This window comes from Oxyura jamaicensis, chromosome 18 (assembly GCF_011077185.1).
Source record: "Oxyura jamaicensis isolate SHBP4307 breed ruddy duck chromosome 18, BPBGC_Ojam_1.0, whole genome shotgun sequence".
NCBI lineage: Eukaryota > Metazoa > Chordata > Aves > Anseriformes > Anatidae > Oxyura > Oxyura jamaicensis.
The window spans coordinates 8,327,342-8,350,805 of NC_048910.1; the positions used below are offsets into that span (position 1 = coordinate 8,327,342).

General features: G+C 45.7%; 1 protein-coding gene across 2 annotated transcripts in view; it reads left to right on the forward strand.

Annotated features, from left to right (window-relative positions):
• Positions 1-5,294: 5,294 nt before the first annotated feature.
• Positions 5,295-23,464, forward strand: part of RAB11FIP4 (RAB11 family interacting protein 4) — a 124,262-nt gene continuing 106,092 nt past the window's right edge. The window contains exon 1 of one of the 2 annotated variants that reach the window (XM_035342079.1): positions 5,295-5,555. In XM_035342079.1, coding sequence (XP_035197970.1) covers positions 5,412-5,555 — 144 coding nt within the window. In that variant the 5' untranslated portion in view covers positions 5,295-5,411. The remainder of the gene's footprint in view (positions 5,556-23,464) is intronic. The other variant, XM_035342078.1, reaches the window with a different exon arrangement.

The window sequence follows — 23,464 nt, forward strand, 5'->3', positions numbered from 1 at the left end:
GAGACATCCTGTCTAGTGAAACACTATTTTTTACGCAGTATACTGTCAAGCAGAGACTTGATCAGACATATTTGACTTCTGCTAAGGAACACAAAGTGACCGTTCTTTATCAGTGTCTGCTAGGAGGCAAAACAGCTTGTTCCAGCTGTCAGAATCCTAAATAAATAGCAACCTGCCAGTTACTCCAGCAACTGAAACTGTCATGAAAAGGCTGATAGCATTGGCTTAGGAAGGACTGAGGCATAATGCTATGTAAATACGTGCAATCGCCCAGCAGCTGGAGTATTGGCACCTAATAATTGCTTTCCTTCTTGTTCTCTGCTTGAACTGTGTTCATGAGAACTTTAACAATGCAAATCCAGACCTTTTTAAAACACATATTTAGTACGTGCAATAGGTCTAACTAACCTTATTCCTCTCCCTTGGGCATAGGATGTCATAGGACATACTGTCATTGGAACAATCAGACTATGCTGATCACCATTAACCCCCCAGCCAATTTGATCTGTCGATGGTCACAGCAGTAATGATGCTGCACCTACATTCTCTTGCATAAATATTTTTGTTCTGTCCTTTAGCTCCTATTAGTCAGCTGACTTGGACTCAGCTCACACAATCTGTTTCAAGACACAACAAGTAGTCACTGTTTGGCTTTAGCATGGTATAGCATGTTCTAATTTTATTACTCTGTCCCAGATCTTGCTGCTAAATGCAGCAAAGTACAGGAATTGCACTCCTTGTAGTCAGCTAGAATAAAATCACAGATGGAGCATACCTATTCAGATGTTGTGTAGTCCATCTCAGGGCAAAGTAAACAAATCTTAAAAAAAATATATTTGAAGCAGTAAGGATCAACTTACGAAACAGTTCACATACTGTGTGCGATGGACGAGTGAGCCTAAGGAAAATATATTGGTTGCTGTGCCCTCAGGCAAGAGCAGCTGCTAGATGATTTGCAAAATAGCAGTCTTTATTTTAATAAATTGAGGTCGTGTGCAGAAGTTTAGAAGTCACTTCTGTAAGACAATGGTCTTTCTCTTCAGGAGTCTGATGTCTGTTGTTTGGTTTTTAGAGCCAGAGAGGAATGTTTGTGTGTCTCTTGGCAGGCCTTTTTGGGGTAGGAGTTGAAAATGACTGTAGCTACTACACTAGGTTACCTTTTCGCATGGTTGTCTTCTTATCCAGAACCATTGCTGGTCCCCTCACAAGTTCTCAGGTCTACAGATCAATTAGGGATCTTAAACATTTTGTTTTATCCAGGAGCTCCTGTGAAGACTTGAGATCTCTACCTGAAGAACAGAGGGACAGAAATGACCTAGAGGCTTGGTAGCTGCCAGATGCTTTCTAGCACCCTTAATGCTTCCAGAAGGCTGCCAGATGCCATTACGTTTTAATCTGAGGCAAACCATAAACCTTCCCAGCTGCTTAGAGCTCTTCAGAGAAAAGCGGATGGGTGCTCTCCTTTCCCTAAAAGAAGGCAGCATGGAGGCTCCCAGAATGTACCAGGAGCTGAAACACTTGGTCCCAAGGCATTTGGAGGATTGTAGGACTTACTGGAAAAGGAAAATAGCTGACATCATCCCATACTATTTATTCATCTGTTTTCCATATAATTTTTGGTACTGAACTCACCTTGCTCCCCTGTACGAGGTGGCCAGCAAAACTGGATTCTCTTGGCTGGTGACAAAAGTGCAGTGAAATGGCTGACCGCTTGGTGGAGTACACAGCCCTTCAAATACCATGGGAACATGCTGGTGCCACCCCTGGGAGAACCTGATGAGCACTTGGAAATGTGCGTTTGACCCTATCAAATCATAGTGGAAATGGTTGGATGTGAACGAGTACAGAAGATTAACTTTTGTAGTAGCTTCGATAGAACAGATATTTTGGTCTTTGTGGGTACAGCCCCCATTTACAGTGAGGTTTTGTAGTTGCAACCAACAGCTAGATTAGTCAGCTCAACTGGAACATACCATCTTTTTTAATTTGGTGTATTCCCTCCCTAATTTGGAAACGTTTTCATGAATGTCTCTGAACATAGTATTTGTGTTAGAAGAAGAAACAAAGAAGGCATTGCTGTGTTTGCTTATGTAACTGCAGTCAGCTGTCTAGCTAGGTTCATTTATCAGAGAGTTATGCATATGCCTAATTCAGGATATGGAAAGAGTACTGTTGAACTCAAGCAATACTGTTCACACTATATAAAAACAAACCATTAAACAAACTTTCACAAGGTGAGAGCCTTTAGGAACTAGAAATTTTCAAAGGAAGATCCTTGCTAGTTGAAAGATTTCTACAAAATTTATAATATTTTGTCATTTTACTTACCAGAGCACATCTGTTATGTTGCTAATCAGAGCTATAGTTGATGGAAAATGGCATTTGATTGAAAATACAGTAAGACAATATTTAGTTGACTGATGTTATATATAATATGGAGAGAATTTATACTATGAAACTGTTCTGAGAGGTTAGGTCTCAAGATGTTGCTCCTGTTTGCTGCAGTGCAACCAAAACTGTAGATAAGGTCATCAGCTCTGGGTAATGCCATCCTTACACTCTGTTTCTGACACCAGATTACAATTCACCAAATAAATGGAAGTGACATTGATGGATGAGCAGCTGACTGTAAAGAAATCTTGCGAATGGCATCCGTGGCCTGTGGTATTCAATGAAATGTTTCCCCCTGAAGTCTTTATTCTTAACAGGCAAACATGGTAGCACCACCACTGGTCTTATTTCAAGTTTAGAATATCAGATTCACAACATATAGAATACTTACTCTGCACAGTATAAAATTCAAATGAAGAAGCTGCCCAACATCTCTGATTAAACAAAATTTTGATATGCCATTAAGGAAAAATAGCCTAGTGGTACTAGCATGCATATTCTACTGAGAACTGGTAAAGCACAGATCAGTAAAAAGTAATGCCAGCTACATCCACTGGCAGTAAAAATTGACCTTTTCCATGTACCTTGCCAATGCAGTTGTCCATCAAGTGTGTGTGGCACATGTTCAGCTCAGTGTCCCAAACTTAGCATGCTTGGGGCACCCCCAGTTTTCAGATCGTGAGCCTTTATTGACAAGATCTCACATCACAATTTTGTATTCACTACCATCAGATCATTTCCCAGCTGTCAGATCTTTGCTCAGAATATCTAGCTGTCTCTTTAGCTCTCATATCAGTTTGACTTCAGTTCTATCTGGCACTCAAGCTGTGTGGCAGTTCTCAGACTTCCGTACTAACTTCCTAAACTATATTTACTAACTATACCTGGAGCTTCTCCCCTCATGTTCCTGCCTTTTTTTTAGAAATTAATTCTAAAATAACATACTTTAATATTGACAGATTTGGCCTAAATTTATATTGTCACTTACTTACATGTCTGGACCAAGTTCTTTTTGCCTCCAGCAGAAGATAAAGCCAGTAGGAATTAACTGAATTTCACAAGACAGTCTATTGTTTTTGTTTTTCCATAATATTGTGACTCCACTTCCCTGTCTGTGCCCACCTGCAGACAAATAACCAAGTCAGATGGTACAAGGAGACACTGAGAAAATATGAGCAAACAATGCAGGACAATGACAGACATGCACTGACGCTTTGAAAGGGCTGAACTCCACTACAGAGCAGTTAGATTAACAGTAGCTGATACCATATAAGCATGCTTTCCACAGCTCTGAAGGGTACCAGCTCATAGATTTTTGAATACTCCAAACAGGTGCCCCTGAGGAGTGTGCTAAGCTCAATTCCTATGTAAGCTGAAGGTCAGTTCACCTGTGCTGAGATAAAAGGTAAATGTCCCCACATCTAAGAATCCTAACTAGACAGCTTCAGAGAAGTTTGCTGATCAAACGTTTTAGTTCCCTTTTCTCTTTCAGATTGCCTGCATCTTCACATCTCTTCATAAATTCTTTGCTTCTCAAGAATCTTATCTGATCTCTGCACTTTGAGGTTTTCTCTGGTCTGGAAAGACCCTCTTGTACATCAGTAAGGGAACTGGATAAATCTTATGTATTTATTGTAAAACTAAAGAAAGGTGGTAGGGGCTCTGGAACCACCTCAAAGGCTGGTTATGTGCAGAGCTGTGCTGCTTGTTCAGTGTGTGCTATCACTGTGCTGTTGATTGACAGCTGACTTACAGCCTACAGAGCTGTCAAGTCAGCCTCTTCCTGAACACCGAATTTGCACATAGCAGGGATGAGGGATATATGCTCAAAGAAAGAAAACTTCCTGAGGAGAAAGCTCCTACTGATACAAAAAAAAAAAAAAAAAAAAAAAAAAGAATTTGACTAGCTTGCTCTAATTATGGGATTTTCAGGGTTGCTGAGGGGCATAAGAACCTCTCCTATTGAAAGAAGCCAAGTGGACACTGTCTCAGCTCAAAACCTGCTGCACTTTCATGGTCATTTTAGATGGATAGCTTTATCCATCACCTACAGAATGGCACTCGGTGATGGACAGTCACATCTGCTTAGTAAGCGGGTTGGGGGGGGAGAAGTCCTGGCAGAGGCAGTACTTACCTGAGCCAGGTACAGGGGTACAGTCAGTGTCACATCCTCCACGAGCAATCCTCCCTGACGTTCGTGGTCTGAGGCACGCTGCAGGAACCAGAACCCATCCTGGTCTTCTCCCTGGCACCTCATGGCCGTGGGCTTAAAAAGCAGTCCAAATACCTCTGAGAAAGAAAATGGACAGAGCAGAGAGATCAAACTAAAACCCAGCACAGCAGTTGCAGAAGGCTTTTATGAAGAACCCTGCAAAGGCAGGGCCATCCCTTCCCTCCCAGCCACATCTCCTTGGCTGAGCTAATGCCCTAAGCCAAAGGCGGGGAGAAGTGCTTCTGCCAGCTCGAGCGCAGCGGCTCTGCTTGCCCTCCTTTTCCTTTACTGCCGTCCAACTCTTTGCACCCTGCTTTTCTGCCTTTAGCCTAGGCCTCACCACAGCAGGTGGCCGGGAATTTTCTCAGGAGCGACCGCAGGTTTATTTGGGGCTCTGGGGAGGGAGGGACCGAGTCTGTGGCAACCGGGAAAGGTACCGAGGGGACGCCAGGCCTGGAGGAGACCGCGCACAGCTCCCCTCAGCCCTGCCCGCCGCTGTCCCCTCACCTTTCCCTCCCTTTTCCCCCCTGCCCGTCCCCGTCCCCTCAGGGCTCCCCCTCCGCTCCCTCCCAGCGGCGCCCCCTGGCGGCACCGCCGTCCCTCGCCGGCCGCCGCCGCCCTGGCCGCGCCGCCCCTTTGTTCTCCTTCCCTCGCTCCCTCCTTGCCTCCGCCCGCGGCTCTCTCCCTCCCCGGCTCTCGTCCAGCCCTCCCCCGGCCCCTGCCCGCCGTCCCTCCCGCACCGGCTGCAGGGGAGGGCGATCATGGCTGCTGCTGCTGCTGCTGCCACCGCCGTCCTCCGGCTGAGGTGATGCCCGCGATGGAGCCGCCGAGCCTGCTGCCGTTCCTGCGGAAGCTCAAGGAGGTTTTCGACGTGTGCGACGAGGATGCGGACGGCTTCATCCGGGTGGAGCACTTCGTGGCCCTGGGGCTGCAGTTCGGCCAAGGGGAGGAGGTGAGGAGGAGGAGGATGGAGGTGGGGGGTGCCAAGGTTTCGCCCGGCTCGGCTCGGCTCGGCTCGGCCCGGCCCCGCTCGCTGCCCCGCGCCCCGGCAGCCGGGCGGCGTTCACCTGCTGCTCCCGCCGCGCTCTGTCCCGCCGGACCCCCCTCAGCTCCCGGCTTTCCCTCAGGGTGGCTCGGACCTGCCCCGGCCCTCGCGGAGCCCCCCCTCGGGGCGGCCCGGGCTCCCCCCGTCCCTCAGGGGGGTCCCGCAGCCTCCCCCCGGGGGGTCCCGGAGCCCCCGTCCCTCAGGGCTACGCGGGAGCCTCCCCTGGCCCTCAGGGCAGGCCGGAGTCCCGGCTCCCTCAGGGGGTCCCGGAGTCGCCCAGGGCCACCGGGCTGCGGCCCCCGGGACTGAGGGGCCGCGACACCCCCGGCCCTGCTGTTCTCCCCCTCAGGGCCGCCCCGGCGGGACGCGGCGGGGCTGCTGAGCCTTTCGGGGAGGTGTTTGCGAGCAGGGGGCTGCTCCGAGACGGCTGAGCCCGGTCCTGAGCAGGGAACGGACGCTGAGCGAGCCGCAGCTCCAGGTGGTGCCAGGCCCGCAGGCCGCCCGCATCGGCGGGGACATCAGTGGAGCGTGGGGGATCCACAAAAGGAGCGGCCCAGGAGCAGAGCAGAGCCCCCGGGAGCAGCCCCCAGGTGATCCACCCAAACCTCTGGTATCCCAGCACCAGCCCCAAGCTGCTCTGAGGGGCTCAGTGGAGCCCTAACGGCAGCGGGACCCTGTAAATCCATGAGAGCAGGGTTCAGACCCGTATCTGGGGGTAATGACACGCATTTGATATTAAACGGTTCCCTTAAGTGGTTCAGTAAAGGGTTGCAGCTCTGATCAAATTAACCAAGCAAGAAATGCTTTCCTTCTCAGACCTCTCGGGCTATTGCACTTAGCTGATGCTTCACAACGTGCCCCCAGCAGGTTTGGGGCTGGGGAGTGGAGCTGGGACTGGGAAAAGGCTCAGCTGCTCTCAGCTGGCCTTTTAAAGTACAATAAAACAAATTAATGCAAGGAACCTGTAAAAAAGTAGCTTAGGAAGGGATGCCAAAGGGGCAGCAAAACCACAGTGAATTCACATTAATTGTTGGAGCAAATTACTCATTTTTGGCTTACTGCTGGTAATGAAATACAGCTTGTGAATGAAGTCAGAAGAGCAAGAGGCTTATTGCTTGCAGGTAGTCACAGGTCTGTTAAATGTTTTCTTAATGAGTTTCTTGTTTTAACCAGCAAAATGAGGAGGATAAATGCATAAAAGTAGAGAGCTTTATTGATTTCTAGTTTTATTTGTCTCTTGGTAAGTTGTATAATTTTATATAAACTAACAGAAGTATTTCTAAATGATATTGCCAAATGCATTGCATCAGGATTGCTTCTTGCACTGCTGCATTTACTTGGAGGCAAATTGGTGGTTTTCTCATGCAGCACAGCGGAAGATTGGTCAGATTCCACAGGCTGTTTTGCAGCAGAATGGCTTTGATGATCATAACAATCCTTTTTGGACTTAGAAATCTATAACGTTATGGAAGGTTCTGTGTGATGTAAGGGAGGATTCAGGTGGTGCTCTCAAGCTTAGAGTAAATCGGAGTATATTAGTTGGAAAATATTTAAAATGTTAGATGGAACAGACAAAATGACAAAACCGGTAATCTCAACAGTGAAGGTGGTAGAAAAGTATCGGTTGTCAGCGTGGTGTCAGGCTGCAGGAGGGGCTGGCTTCCTCAGCAGGCACTAGAGGAATTGCCAGTGGGGAGCAACACATCCTTTTTATTTTGTGCAGTTGTAGCTGGCCGTGTTCAAACAAGATATGTGCAAAAATGGGACAGAGAAGTCTTAACTGTGCATCTATCGGAGATACAACCCTTTGTTCCCATTTGCTTCTCTTCATCAATTGTAGTCGTTGGCTAGCAGTCCCTTGATTTCAAAGGAGCGTGTGTCAGTAAATGTGATTAGTAAATCACCAAAAGAGGCTTGTTAGGGAAATACAGAATCAATTTTCCAAGTGGACATTTACTGCAGAAAGACTACAGCAGGTGAGCTGGTCTGTCTTTAAGCCTTGTTAAAACTGAACTTTATGTGTGATGAATCGCAGCTGATGTCTGGAGACACTGAGAAGCTGTTCTCCCATATAACATGGCACTTTCACCCCTGCAGCTGCAGGAACCTAATAAGCTGTGTGTGGTAATGCATCTCATGAAATTAAGCTGAAGAGGCACTGCTCGAGCACTCTCCTTTAACACACTAAAATGTATTTATTGTCATTCAAAACCAATTATACATTTGAGCGTGCTACGCTTCTTGGGCCTCATCCACCATGGCTCCCTCTGCATTCAAAATAAACCTTTCTGTTGGCATCAGTGAAAGATTGATTGGCCCTCGTGTCTAAGTTATTTGCTGCTTCTATTTATTGAATTCATCTGGCCACAGAGAGGATCCTGTTTTGTAATTTTGTGGCCTGAATAATTGCGACTCTTATCACTGGTAGCCCTGGGTCACGTTTATGAAATGAGACAGTATTTGTGCTGTCAGCTGTGCTGTCCTGATGCTTGCAGGTTTCCACCTCTTCTCTTCCTTCCTGAAGCCGCAGCAATGCAAAGTTTGGAGTCTATAAATTCTTAATACCAACCAGGGCATGTGGGGTTTGGACTGTGTAGGGCGTTTGGCCTTTTCTGATTTTTCTTGTTCTTTCCATTTCCTTTTTCTTCATTTTTTTTTTCTTCTGGACATGTGTGCAGTCAACATGCTGAAATTTATTTTTCCTGAAAGATCTACAACTTTCTGAAAACTGCCCCAAGGCAAAACACTGCAGCAAGGCAGCAGCTTCCTGTTCAAGTAAAGCAGCCCTTGCCTGCACAGTCAAAATAACAAATTTAAAAATTTCTTATCAACTTCCTTGCTATTTTACTTTTACTGGACTTTTGAGCCTTCGCTTCTAATAGTGTGATGCTTTTCCTTTCCTTAAGACCACAACATCGCACTTTCCTCATACTGTTCTGCTTCCCCTCCCCACTGAAATCCTCATCTTTCTACAGTCACCGAGAGCCCACTGCAGCAGAACAGCCACCGTCTTGGAGCAGCTGCTCATGGAAGGTGTTTCTGCTGCAGAAGCACTTCTAGCAAGTTTTCTTTTATGCTGTAGCATTTCGTTGTTGTTGCATTTTTAACACTGGACCAGCCCAACTTGATTCTCTTTCCTGCTGTTGTTGAGGAGCATGGAGCATGATCTTTTCGTGTGCCAGGACTTGGCTCCTAACAGAGGCTGCAGTGGCAACACCAGGCTTCAACTGAGACCATACAAAATAGAAGGAAACCCTTGACCTATGTGGCATGTGTTTCAACCAGAGGAAGAAATGAGAAATCTGTGTTAATTTGGCAGAGTGAAGAGCAGAATCATCTTCTGGGGTGCCTGGAGGATCAGCACACCAGGCTAGCTGCTGAGCTCTGCTTGCCCATGCAAATAGTTGGGGAACTTCTTGTGCTTCTGAGCAGCTTCGTGTTTTGGTCTCCATTTGTCCCATCTGACTGTAGGCATTTAACCAATTCATCTTCCTCTGTGGTCATTGATGAACAACTGAACACTTAACAGGTCCCAAGATGAAATTCATCTTTCAGAAGTGCTTCTTTCTCTCTCCTAACAACAGAAGCTCTTAGACTGAGACATTTTGGTTCAATGCTTGCAAATAACAGGCTTGGGCCTTGCTTTCCTGTTCAATGGCCGTTTGTGAAAGAAGCTGAAGAAAGACGTGAAGGGCTGTTTCCAAAGAGACCTGACTGAATGGCGTGTACTCACTAGTTGAAGAAACACTTCTCATAACATCGAAAAATGCCAAGAGTCGCTTGCCATCTGGTTCCCTTTCACTGGGAGGAGAGTTGTACTAGCAGCTGAGTGTCTAGGAGCATTGTGAGTGACGTGTTCAGCAAGCCCCAGTTCTGGCAGTGGAGTGTGTGAATGTGTATTTCAGGGTAGTGCCAGTTGATGTTTCGTTATGCCAGATTCTATTTAAACTCTGCATTCATTTCTCAGCAACAAGTGAAACATGCTGAACGTGTTGAGTACTTCCAGAGCTGGAATCATCCTAGGGAGGTGTGCAAACTGTGCAGGTGCTTAGGCAGTAACCTCGTCATGGTAAGGTCGACAAATACTTGTCAACTTCTGAGGGAACTTGAGCAGCTAATAAAATCAGTAGGCTAAAATCAATTATTCTTGTGATTGGACAGTAATTCACTTGAAATCAATGGTTTTCTAGTAGTATAGAACAGAAGTAGCTGAAAACAAGTTCATGTTTCATGTGAACAAATTAAACTTTCTGGCCAAAAGAAACCGTTGGACTAGGGAGCTGTTTGTTGCTGTTTGCTGTTGCTCCTGTTTGATGAATAACACCATCCTGAGCTGCAAAGGCATCAGCGTTTTGCAGTGCCCAGATAGTGATTGTAGCTGCTGGCTGAGTTTAATGACAGCCCTGACAGACGTGCTCCATTCTGACTTGCTCTCAGGTGTCTCCCAGGGACACCTGGTGGAGTTGTGCCCTAAGCACAGCCCCTCTGTTGTAGCAGCTCCGTGACTGGCTCCTATGAAGACAGGGCTGTAATTTCACTGCATAACGACCTGTTTTTTTCTGAATGTCCTGGGGGACTTTCAGGCATCTCCCAGCCTTGGAGGTGCTGTTCAAAGTTGTGCGACAGAGATGAGTGAAGTCACTGCAAGTTTCCATCAGTGTGCATGATGACAGAGACTGGTTCATAGCTTCCTGGTAACATGCAGCATGCCCTGGCCATATCTCCTCCATCCATGAGAAAAAAGACTTTGGCATGGAGACACTGAAATAAATACAGTAGCACTAAAAAGTGATATTCCTTGAAATTGTATATACCAGTGCCCCAGATCATAGAATGGTTCGGGTTGGAAGGGGCCTTAAAGACCATGGAATCATTCAGAATGACGTGGAATATACGTAGCTCTGGAATGGTGCAGTGGGTACTTGGCTTATGGATTAGTCGTTGCTGCAGCCTGCCTGATTCCATGCAAACTAGCCGGCAGTAAGTTTAAAATAGCCGTTTGGCATAGACTTACACTAAGCGTGTATTCCCACACAGCTGACATAGACCGAGCTTAGTGCTTACTGTTAATCAAACACTTTCTGAAGCACTGTTATGAAAAGAGAAGCTGTAGGTTTGCTGTGCACTCACGAGTTTAATTTGTTATGTAATATGTTTGCCTTTCAAAGGTGAGAGCTGAGGGGGTTATGTGCACAGGTAAGAATCGATTGTTGCTGCGTTTTGCGATACGTGTCAGCAATCTGAAATAGTAAGTTCACAAAGCCTGAGGAAAGGCAAACAAGTTTGATAGCAATTCTTGATGCTCTTATTTAAATGACTGTTTTATAACTCCCTTGGTGTTTGCTTTTAGTTCAGCTACAGTGATTTAGCGTTGCCTTATTAAATGCAAAAGTAAAGAAAAAAGTTAGCATATAGATCAAGTGTAGAAGACGGTACTGCATCCTTTGCACGCTGTATTATTGAAGGCATCACATGTAACTGGTGAAGTTAAAACATTCAGCTGCCTAGCAAGACTAGATATTTGCTATTTTTTTCGCTCCCCATTCCACCTCCCCAGCCCCATTCCTGATTTGCTCCATGCTGTTAAGCTGTAAAGTTGATGTTCTTTGTGATGTCTCTGCAAGTTCTCCAGAAATTTGCTCTTGCAAATCCTAGGGAGGATTTCAGATTTCTAGCACATACTGATTTTCTTCCTGTAATATGATTAAGCTTTGAAAAGTGAGTTATACAAAATTGCTGCAAGGAAGGGTAAATCTTGGGGAACAAGGCAGTGCCACGTACGATTTGTGGGGACGATCTGCAATACAGAACTTTAGCACAAGTGACTCGTACTCCACAGCAACGCTTTCATAGCAACATAGTGGGGAAAATCATTTGCATCATAATGTTCAGATAAGTAAATGTGTTTTATTATTCTCTTTGTAGTTTACAAAATAATTTCATAATAATTCTATCTCCATTCAATGCTAATATTCACAAACATTTTATAATCCCCGATTGCTGTTTTGTAATCTAAGTAAACTGAATCAGACCGTCTGCTCAAGAGCAAGAAATGAAGTTCTACCAGTTCTTAAAATACACGCACGTTTGTGAGCTGCCCGTGATCTCAGACCTAGATACCTGCCTAGGCTGCCGATTAAATTCCCGTCCGTGCACTGAGAGTAGTTAGCTCGGTGCAGGGCGTGATGAAGTTGATGAACGGTAACGGGAAGCGTCAGACACGAACGCTAGTACTCTAACAGGGGTTTACAGCAGTGGTGTGAGCGTAAGCAAAGCACTGGGTAATGCATCTCAGTTCCTTTTACCTCAATATATAATTAAAAGGCCTCACTTGGAGAGAATGTGTTTACATACCACTATGAATGTTATTTTCACATTTTCTGTGCTGTGAAAACCAAAACCAGTAGGGCTCCTTCCTATGCCGTGCGTCCTGTTCAGTTTTACAGTATATTTTGCCTCAGAGTGAGTGACAGGAGTGAGCTGTGGGGTCAAAATACTGCAAGAGAGACAGGATCGATGCACAGGGCACAGACCTGGAAGAATTACAATGGACTCTTTAGATTTTAAAGCCGCTTGGACAGTTTACTTAGGGTATGGCATTATGGTTTCAGATTTGTTGTTGTTGGGGTTTGCTTGTTTGTTTGTTTGAAGTGGAAAGCTTAGAGCTAGTAGAGGCTTTCTGTGTCAGGTTTCCTGAAATCGGGAAGGTAGATACTGGAAGTGTCTGTTCTGGCGTTCACAGAGGTGGACGGAGTCCTTGGATGGAAGCTTTCAAGGAACCTTTTTCTTTTAGGACATCTTCAGCTCGTGGCAGTGCTTTGTGATGTTCCACACCGGAGCGTGTTTCTGGTACCCCTGCTGCAAATTTGCTGAGGCAGTATGCTTTGTATTTTTTCCTGATGCTTAGGTTGTTCGGGGTGTTCTCGGTGCCTGGCTTTTCATGAAGATTTGCAGTGGGCTCGTGAAACCATTCTGGTGTTGTTCCACCACCTCGTGATGAACCAGACCCCCCCAATGAGATCCAGATGGCTTTTGGAACATGGGATATTCTTTTCCAGTGACACTGCTGTTGTTATGATTAAAAAGCTCAAACAAATGTGCAGATACAAACAGCTTTGTCCATATGTTTGCATGGTATTAATAGATTTGAGAAACTGTCCCCACATATTGGTGATTTCAGTGTTTTTGTAGCAAGCGACTGTGTGACCAGTGGAACATATTTTACCCAGTTAAACCCCCTGGTGTATATGATGGGACGCAGCAGCTAACAGCAGTGCAGAGGGTGAAATGCAGCAGTGTGTTCTGTCACCCTAAAGTAGTACAGAGTCCTCCAGTAATAGCACTACGGCTACCTTTCTGAGTTTTTTTTAGTTCTTGGGAACAGTGGAAAGCTGTAGGGCTCTCATTAGAAGAGTTTTGTGGCAGGAGTTTCTCGCATGCTGGATTTGTGTGGCATTGTGTCAAAACACAATAGAGTCTGCTCGGAAAGAGGGCCAAGGGCAGCTGCACGCTCCAGAGGGAGGTGGGCTGCTAATGAAAGGAAAAGGGACGTGGGGAGAGAGATCTCGCTGTCCTTACCAGGACAACAGGCAGCATCGATGAGAGGAGGTTTGGCAGCGTGACCCAAGGAGTCCTGACCCTGTTGCAATCAGGGATGTGACCCTCGTATGTTGCAAGGATTTTTTTTCCATCAGGTAATCGTGCGCTAAGCCCTTCCAAATGGGACTATCTGAACATGCTGTAAGGATTGGCAACTTGCTTCAAACCTGCGTGTCCTCTCCTGCTGGCAGTCTTATCTGTTGACAGCATAAAATTGCTATGGTAGGAAGTATGTGGGCAGTTAATTACAGGCTTATGTGGTGCAGGGAAACACAAAATGCTGGCTTGTTTGCGGTATCTTAGCATCTCAGCCACGCAGAACAGTATGGAGTGTCTCAGCAAAGCTGGTGAGTTCTTCCCTTTTGGCAAGTCACATACACACCCCGAGTCTGGTTTGGGTGGAGAGGGAAAATTCCTAAAATTTCAAATGAGTTTTGCAAGTGATTTTTGCCTTAAAAAAATAACAATATAATTAATTTCACTTTTTGTTTTGTTTTAAGCGTATTTTGATTGTTTTCACTTTTTGTTTGTTAAATATCTCAATTTATTTTTTTTCAATAAAAAGCAAGCTTCAAATGAAAATGACCCAAATCATAAAATTATGCCTGTTGAACAAAATTTTATTTCATTTTTTTTTTTCTAAGAAATGGGTAAAAATAGGTTTGATTTCCTTTACTTGGGCAGAAAGCTGAAAAATCAGTTATTTACCAAGTTCTGTATCGAGCAAATACGGGGAGTCTGTGAGCTGCAGGAGGGAGAGGAAATATGCCATTCAGTGCATCTCTCCTCTGCCTAATTTGACTTAGGTTCAGCTCACAGTTATCCAGAGCTATGGGGAAAATAGAGCCATAGGTAAAAGCAAACCCTTGGATAATGCCAAGCTGTCAGAAAGAGACTAGAAGAATATAATCTTTAGGAAAAAATATCACGAGTTTGTACAGCAAGCTGGAACAGCTTTAAAGCAGGATGGTACAGGGAATGGAGGATTTTCGCTCATGAGGATCTGTCTGTTGCTTTTCACAGCTTGTGGTTGCAGTGATCGTTCCCTTGGTCTCTGTATTGAGCAAATGAAGTCTGACTTCATTTGCTGCAGTCAGGCGCTGGTGAAACTCGTGAATTTTAAGCTCCGATGTGAAGAGTGAATTGCACGTTTCATTCTTCAATTCCCTTTAAGATCACTTGAAAATAAAGAGTTGAGGTCTGGCTTGGGACAGACGTTGAAAGGAGCTTTAGGAATGTCAGTTTTGCTCTTCTCACTGAGCAGTCAAATGCCATGGAAGGTTCCACTGAGGAAACTCTTGCAGTTTTTTCCCCCAGTTCTCACCAGGGAATGGCATGTCCTTTGCCACATGCAAGCTCTTCTGCCCAGTCGGGAAGGTTTGCTGGGAAGTGCTGTGATATTTGCTCCCAGTGTGACGGTCCAGTGCCTCTTGTTTGGAGGATGAAATTGGTTTGAACAGACCGCTGTTGGAAACTAGCGTTTGTGAAAGTCTGTCTGCGTTTTGCCTCTTCTGGCAGTGGCAAGTGGCGTATGTCATAAATGATGTGCATCAAGCGTTAGAATACCAAGTCTTGCAGCTAAGATAATGGGCAGAAAAATAACCGATGAGTGACAAAATGATAGCCCTCCAAAAGGACAAACTTCAGAGGGCATTACAGGATGGGAAAAAGCCCAGTGATGCACAGTTTTTAATTAGCTGGAACAAAGTTAGGCTCTGTTGCTGTTGGGGTTTGTGGGAATGCTGCCACCCTACACGATGTGCTGTTATCCTCTCCAAACCCCGTCATACCCACCTGTGGTGCATCGCTCAGCTGGAGGCAGTGGAGGTGAGCACATCCCTGAGTGCCAGTGCTGCTTTGGGCTGACAGATTGCCATCGTTCTCGGTAATCTACCACTTCCCAACAGTCCTGATGTCCAATTTGCCAGCTGTTTCTAAGAGTAATCCAGAGGATTTCTGCATATTTAACAGGGTAAAATATTTGCGAACTCCTTTGATTTTGCCAAAAGTACAAGGCGCAGATGGCTTTTGTTGTGTAGGTAGCCCCAAGGGATTCCTCTTGCTGTATTTTTCATGTAAACCTGTATACTTATTGTGGACGACATTTCTTTTCTCAGCAATGGGTTTACTTTCCCGCCGGCGTTCTCAGTGCGTTTTCAGAAGCGCGGTAAGCCTGGTATGTGGAAATATCCCTCCTGTGCTCCTGGCGTGCTCTGGGTGCAGCAGCTGGCAGCGGCTGGAGGGCCTCTGCATCTGCCCTGCCTTTGGGCCAGCGCTGTGCACACGCCGGCCACACTGCAGCTCCCTGCCTCTGCCACGTAGCGTGGGGAGGAGGAGGAGGGCACCGCGCAGCAGGGATGTGTAAGGCATGATAATCAGTGGTGCCTCTAGGGATACTGCATGAGGGGACTGCAGTCACTGCTGTTCCACAGCTCTCCAGCCCTGCCTGGGTGCCTCTCAGTGCTGGAGACTCTCTGAAATAATGCCCGAAGCTCTGGCCTCCCTATGTTATTCTCCCAGTTTATTCCTCCTTCAGGGAGAGCTTCAGCTGTGGGCATGTCATTGCTTGTGCTTTGTGGTGGAGAGCTCTTCTTAGCTTAAACCATCGGGCTCACTTAGCTCTAGCTGTGTTGTAGCAAATTAGCACCTGTTGGGAAGAGAGTGGAGCTTTGGAGGAGTAGCTCTAAGTGGTTGTAAACACAAATGATTTACATGTTTCAGGTGGAAAGCCTGCTTGAGAGAGCTGAGTTGGTGGGATAATGTGGCTATAGATTACCTTCAGGTTTATTGTGGTTGGCTGCTGCTTCCCCCCCCCCCCCCCCCTTTATTAGTGCCAGTGGCTCTTTTGCAATGTGTTCTGTTCAGTGGCACTTCTAATTCAGTGCTTGCATTTTTTAGATGTTGCTCTATGTTGTGGCAGCGATTCTCTGGATTTACAGCACAGGATGAAGAGGGTAGGAGTGCGGGCTCTGCTCTCGTAGCAAGAAATTGTTAGCATCTGTATTTTGGAGTTGAAGTGTGAAGAGATGAATTTCAAAAAGCTTTTTTTATTATTTATTTTTTGTTTGTTTGTTTATAGGAGGAAGGGTTACCATGGCTAGTAGCCATGAAACATTGGGTCTGGTTGTTTTTACCCCCATCTTTTGCATTGCTCTATGATGAGATGTGAAAATCAAGTTCATCTTCCAGACTCCTGGATGGTACAGGATGTCTGAAGGGTGGCTTGCATTAACTGCTGAAAGTTTCACCAGAGGCTGTTCCTGAGCTCCCAAGAACACCAAGCTGAGCATCCTCTGGAACACCTTCTGCAGAGGCAAAGACGCAGAATTATCCTTTGATTTGGGAAAGTTTAAAGATGTGAGACTCCGGAAGGGAGTTCTTGCAGTCCTTTGAATGTGTCTGTGTGACCTGACCTAGTACAGCAGGCACCCTGGTGGCTGTCTTTCCCTTCCCCATTGTGTAACACTCAGCATTTTTAGGAGCTCGCATCATCCACTGCACAGTGGGTGTGTCAGGCACAGAAGGTATTTCTCCAATTAACCAAATCCCACTTCAGCTTTAGTTTCAATTTCTTCTGTGTGTTCTATGCTACCCTTGCTACTGATAGAAACTTCCCTCTTGCAGTCAGTCTGTTAGTCGTTATGCCTGCTTAATGGGGGAGAACTGCTGTCAGTGACACCGACGGCGTGCCATCATCAGTGCCAGCGGTGGTTTTGCTAAATGAATTGGGTGGAAGGAGGAACAAGGAAGCAAAGAGCAAATAAATGGATAGATTGCCACCAGCAGTGAATGAATACAAAGGAAATTCAGGTGAAATGTACAAAGCTGTGAAACGGGATGGCGGTGTTTAGGGTGTTTGAATACCCACGTACCTCTTAATACCACCCATGTGCAAGAACTGATTTCTAAGAGTAAGCTGCCAGCCTGGAAGGGGAATTGATTTTAAGACCTGAAGTGTGCGCTCAGTGCACACAGTAATTAGATTGTGGTGGCAATTTCGGCACAGGACTGAACTTTAACTAACCTTTCAAAAACTCATTCTTCCTTCAGGAGCTCATGGGTTTATTTGTGCTATCAGTGATGAACTCAGGGAATGTCATAGGCTATCAGATGGGAAGGAAGGGAGAAACCATCAAAAGATTAAATTTTCATTGATTACATTTTTAACTTAAACCCCCCAAATTACTTGCTATATTTGATGCTTCTCTGTTTCCACTGGAAGTTATTGGCTCCAAAAAGCTTGAGTCATTTTTGAAAATCAGCTTTACTTCCCGAGTATGGCAAAGCTCATGGAAATTCTGCATTAGCACTCAGGGAAGACACAGGAGGTGCTAGACCCAGTAACACCGCGTTCTCATCACAGCACTCCTCCCCACTATTGGAAACGGCTGTTGTGCTTTCTGTGATTAATGAGGGAGTTATTATTCCCTTTAGGTGAAGTTTCTTGCTGCTTGGCACTCTAAAGACTCTTGTTAAAGAGCTGATGTGATTCCCGGGAAGATTTTGTGAAATCTCTACTAAATGGGTCACTACACGCAGATAACACAAGCAATCCACGCCGCTTCTTGGGAGCGGCAGGGAAGGCAGGCTCAGCGCCGTGCTGAGCTGTGCGTCAGCCCCCGCTTCAACGAGATAGCACACACAACTTTAAAATATTCACCCTTGTTCAGCTAATACTGCTAACATAAAAAGCATGACTTATTTTGGTGCTGCATTAATGGATTTAGGTCAGAGACTGTAAACGAGTGTGACTCAGCTGTGTGAATAAATCGGCTCACTTGATTGTGGGATGAATTTACACTTTCAAAGCTCCTAATAGGTAATGAATATTCAGGGTCTGCCACATGGTAGGAGATCTAAAATGGAGGCTTGGATTCCTACCGTCTTGGCTCTTGCTCAGCAAGTGTTACAGAAGAGTCTCGGAGTGGCAGATAGCAGTGCTGCTTCGTCTTTTCCCTTTACCATTGCTAATTGCACCGGTACCATTCGCTAATTCGTGGCTTGGGAAGACGGGTTGTATCATGCTGCATCAGTTCTCAGAGCACGTTGTCCTCCTAGCACAATTTGTAGACCTCAAATGGAGTTGCACAGGGGTCAGAGAAGGGGATTTGAAATCTCCGTGGCTTTGAGAAGAGTCTGGGAGAAGTTTCTTACCTCAGGTGTGCAGACAGAGGCAGCACCAGGCTCCTTACTTTTCTTTTAAGGTAAAATGGTCAGCTCTCCTGAAAGTGTCTTGTTCAGCACAGCCCAGATTACAAATGACACCAGAGACAGTGAGCTTAGGACTTTATCTCCTCTTGGGTGTGGAGCTCCTGTAGGTGAGTCAGGCTGTGGGCTCTTCTGGTGTGATTGTACAGCCTGGGTTGTGCAGCTCCCTGGGCTCTTCTGCTCTGATACGAACTGCGAGGTGGTAAAAGCAGGTGTCAGCAAGAGTCATGGCATCGGTTTGTGTGGCAGAGTCCTTGCTTAGGCAGGAGTGGACAAGAAATTCATCAGACCTTCCTGGGCACCATGTCTTAATTCCTAAGTTGTTATTTTTTAAAATGCAAGAGTAGTGGGGAAATTAAATAAAGATGCTGGTGTTACCCAAGTTAAGAGTAGCCTCTAATATAGCTGTGCAGTGTTTTAAATTTGCTAGTTTATTTTTGCTTGCAAAAAAGATTTCTTGCCAAAGCCCTCTGTGGAATTAATTTGAAAATCTGAGTTCAAGGTAGCTGGGGAAGAGAAGATTTGGCAGCACTGTGAAAATCTTTAATCAAAAAGTGCAATATTCTTGGTACAGCACATGTCTGGTTTAGGTGTAAAAGCATTAGCCTGCCTCTGCAACTTGGTGCGTGGCCCCAGGAATGCTGCTGATGGTCATCACTTTCTAGAGCAGGACAAAATGAGGAATACATTTGCTATCAGTGAGCTGCTCAAGGCGCAGTCAGGAGCCTTGGATGCTGCACTGATACCACAGTGCTGCCCTGCCAGAGTCTGCGAATGCTGCCCTACTTGTGCTGGAAATCCACCAACAGAAAGAAAAAGCAAAAAGTCGCTAGGTTTCTAAGGGGAAAGTCTCTTTAATGACAGCGTTGTAGCAAGGAAGGCAGGTACAGCCTGCACAGCAGCTCCTCCTCAGCACCAGCAGGCAGGCGCTGCCGGCTGGCCTGACAGCTGTGGCAGCATTTCCACCATTGATAACAACAATGAATGAGAGGGAAAAACAAAGCCTTCAGATGTGCCAAGCGCTCAGGCGTGTGCTCACGTCCCAGTGATGTTAGGGGGGTCTGTGTGCATGAGGATAAAAGCTGAACGGGAATGGAGCTGAATAAAAAATCCAAGTTGAATGCATGCAGCAGTGATTTGTTGAATTTAAGGCCTTTCTGTTTTTTGTTGTTGTTTTTATTTTTATTTTTTTCTTCAGGAAGTCCGGTATGATTGGGAGCATCCATTTTAACAGGTTTCTTTAGAAATGACACTGAAACACTGAAAATACAAAAGATAAGAAAACTGACACCTTTCTGATGTTGTAACTGTCCTCTTGAATTCCACAGAAAAAACATATTCCTTTTATTAAATTCTAGAGGCAGAGTAGAAATCTGTCATTTCTGTTCACTGCCACGGGGCTTTTCCAGAGCTTAATTTGCTGTCTGATTCTGCTCTAGCTATAAGAAGAGCTAAGCAGTGGAAGGAGCTGCTGAGTGTAGTTGTTAATTTTTTAAGATGTTTAGGGCTAGACTGGACACCTGTCGGGAATGCTGAGTTATTATGAAATTAGTTACCCCAGGCATAATACTCCTGATGAGCCACGGGCTTTGCACACCTGAGATGAGCTTCCTACATACTTCCTGGTTTCCTGAGAGCTGTGCTCTTTACAGCAAGGAGCAATCAGGCTAATCAAAATAGCTGAGAAAAAGGAAAATCTGTGCAGGAAATTCTCTGCTGGCTCCCCAAGTGTACCAGTTGTCTGAACTACTTTCCCGGTGAAGTCCTGCAGACTTTAAGGGCAGAGACCTAAGATGCTGAGCAACGTTACTGGTGCTTGTGCAACTGTTTGCACATACGAATATGTAATGTAAAATGCATGCAAGTACCATTACAGATGCTAGAGTGTAATAAACATGTGCTAAACATGCTGTTGATCTTTTCCTACATGTTTTGTTTCCTCTCAGGTCTATTTTGTACTCCCGTGTCTGCCTCTTCTTTTTCCTCTGCTACCTACAGCCCTACTCTGAGGCCCTTGGCAGGATTTGTGCAGGGACAGCAGTCTTCCGAGTGACTGTTGTCATACACTTTTCTGCTGTTAAATCTTTCATAGAGCTTGTCCTAAAAATATGTCCTCTTCCCTCTCTGTGCTAACGGCAGGCTGTAAGAGTCTAAGTAGGAAAAGGAACATGACAATGGTATCAGAGCTGTATTTTATATTTTGGGCAGGGGGAGGATGTTCCTATTATTAGTGTGGGTTGCATTATGAAAAAAGAAGTCCTGTGCTGTATGTTAAAATGCTGCAATAGTAGATTTCAATATATATATATATACACACATATTTGTGATTGAGATTAGGTAGGTTTAATCTGAGATAAAATTGCCAAAGAAAAAAGCTGTAATGCAGTAACATGTCTGCCACCCACTAATGTCAGACTAAAAGAAGCTAACTCTAAAATACAGTAGTGAAAAAGAAACCGAATTAAAAATGTGTGTCATATGATGAGTTTATTAATTAGACTGTAGACAACAGGACAGTTTTCAGTAAAACCAGTGGAGCTTCACTGCAAACTGGGAGTGGGACTGAAAGGTTTTCCCCCATCAGTCTGTTCTTGGTCCGGGCGTCCCTTCGAACACCGTGGTTGTTCCTGGGGCAGAAGCCAGCGCTCCTCTGGGTACGTTCAGCTAAAAAGGAACTGTCACGGGTATTCAGGGCCTGTAGGTTCTGAACTCAGGGGTGTGCCTGTCCTGTATGGGGTTTTAGAAGGGGCTCAGACCCTGGAGTTCAGAAGCGTGAAAAAAAAATAGCACCCATCTACACAAAATCCTCAAACGGGGGCCTTGTCTGCGTGTTAGATACTCTGTGCGTTGGGAACAACAAACAGGACGCGCCATCCCTTCAAGCTGGATTGTAGGAGGATTAACAATAAAATAAACAGGTTCCTGTTCACTGCGTGAAGGACTGTCAACACATTGTGACAGGTTGCAGCAGCGAAGCGTTAGCACAGCAGCCTGCGTGCCGTGGAAGCGTATCGGTGAATTCTCTGCACTGCTAAATGCAAAAGAGTAACGAGCAGGGGCCAAACGCACGTGACCACCACAGCTTCTGTAGATGTCTTTCTGCAGTGCTCACTTTTTCTTACCGCTGACAACTGCAATTTGTAACTTCTACCAACTGTGCAATCCCAGATCGTCTTGTTCCTGCTTCCTTTTCTTGATTAGGAGGACAAAATCCTTACTCCTAGCTCAAATCTATGTTTTACAGAATGCATAGATGTGTCTGGCAGCGAAGGAAGATACCCTTCTGACTGCATGCAAGATTTGTGGTTTTGTCTGTTCTGGGCTCAGCCAAACCTGGAGCAAAGTGCCTGTGAGCTGTGAATTAAAAGTTTTAAATGCAGATAGTGCTCGTTTAAATCTTTGTAGTGCCTTCATCCTTGTAGTAAGATTTGACTGGTAATTTCAAATGGAAGCAGAGATGTTTTGTCTGAGGCTGACTGCCTTTTGTCTTTGCTGCTGAAAGTCCCAGAGGCTTCATACTCTGGTTTTTATTGGCATAAAAGAGAGAACAACAGGGAGACTCTGACCTCAGATGCTCCTGAGACCAGCTGAAGCACGAATGAAGGAAAACAGAGGCTTCGGTGACCTCATGGAAAACCACCTGGAAAAATTCAGAGTTTCTCTTTTTGTGTCAATACGTGAATAATTTCTGGCTAGGACTTTAATTCCCTTAGATTTGTCCTTTAAGGATCTAACTGTTCTCCATTACTCCAGCACTGGTGTAACTGTCTGAGCTTTAATAACATTCAGATTGATGTCACTCGGAGATTGGAATAGGGCCTATCGTGGCGCTGTTAGAGGAAAAGGAGCTGTGCTGGTTTATGCTTAAAACTAAGGAGCTTTATCCCCAAAGCGGTTATATAGCATTTATACAGAAGAAGCAGGAGGTGATAAATAAACACCATTTTAAATATTTACAGGTCTCATTAGCTTCTCCGTAGAGATACAGGTACAAACAGCTGTTGGAAAACTGGCCTGACCAGGAATTTCACCCTTTTTGTGCACAGGAAACAGTCACAGGGTGGAGAGAACCCAGCTGAGCGCTGCTGTGCCGTGCAGATCTCCTTAGGAGCTGGCAGCCCTGCTGCAAGGAACCAGGGTGCAGGAGAAAGCAGTGTGAGTTGGCCATCCTTGGGAAATCTTTAGTACTCAGTGTCATTCTGGTCACCTCCTGGGCCACCTCCTCCATACCTGGAGGTTCAGAGCTTTATGTCATTCATGCTCTTGTTTTTCTGGCTGTGTATGAAAGAAGCCAAAGGAGAGCAGCTCCAGTGAGCAGCATCCCCGGTCTGCCCAGAGTGCTGCCTCCCGTCCTCTGTGAACACTGGGCAAACCCTACTAACACGGAGAGTTTGGACTCTGGTGCTGGCAGTGAGAGGCTAGCGGCTGCACGCGAACATCCCTCCGTCAGGCAGGAGCTTTTCTGTGCGTGTCACAGCTCGCTGGCTGCCCGCAGACCGCTAGAAATGGGAACGTGCCTCTCTGGCTGTAAGGGAGAGCGGGAGCACTCGTGTGTGTGATCAGCTCTGCCGGGGGGTGACAGGGAGCAGTGACGTCTGGCTGAGGGACGGTGACAGGCAGGTGTGCTCTGTCCGTGCTCGTTCGGTATTTGGACATCAGCAGTCCAGTGCTTTAATAAGATACAGCACTTTAAGAGTTCTGTGTCCATTTTTACCATTTCTGAGGGTGAATATTTTATATTAGTGGCATGATTTGAGTATTGCTGAGCCCTGGATTTGCTCAGCTTCACAGTGGCCCATGCTTGAAGACTTTTTCCCCTTTCCAAATCTTTACTGGTGAGTTATTTGCAGAGGATTTGCTGCTGCCTTTTTTTTCTGCTGTCAGAATTTGAACATTCTGGCTGCGTGCTAGGTGCTGATTTCCTTGGCATATTTCCTTTCTTCTTTTGGCATGTCCTGAGTACTGTCCATTCTGCTTATGAACTGAAGTGAAAAATGCTAAGCAGAATT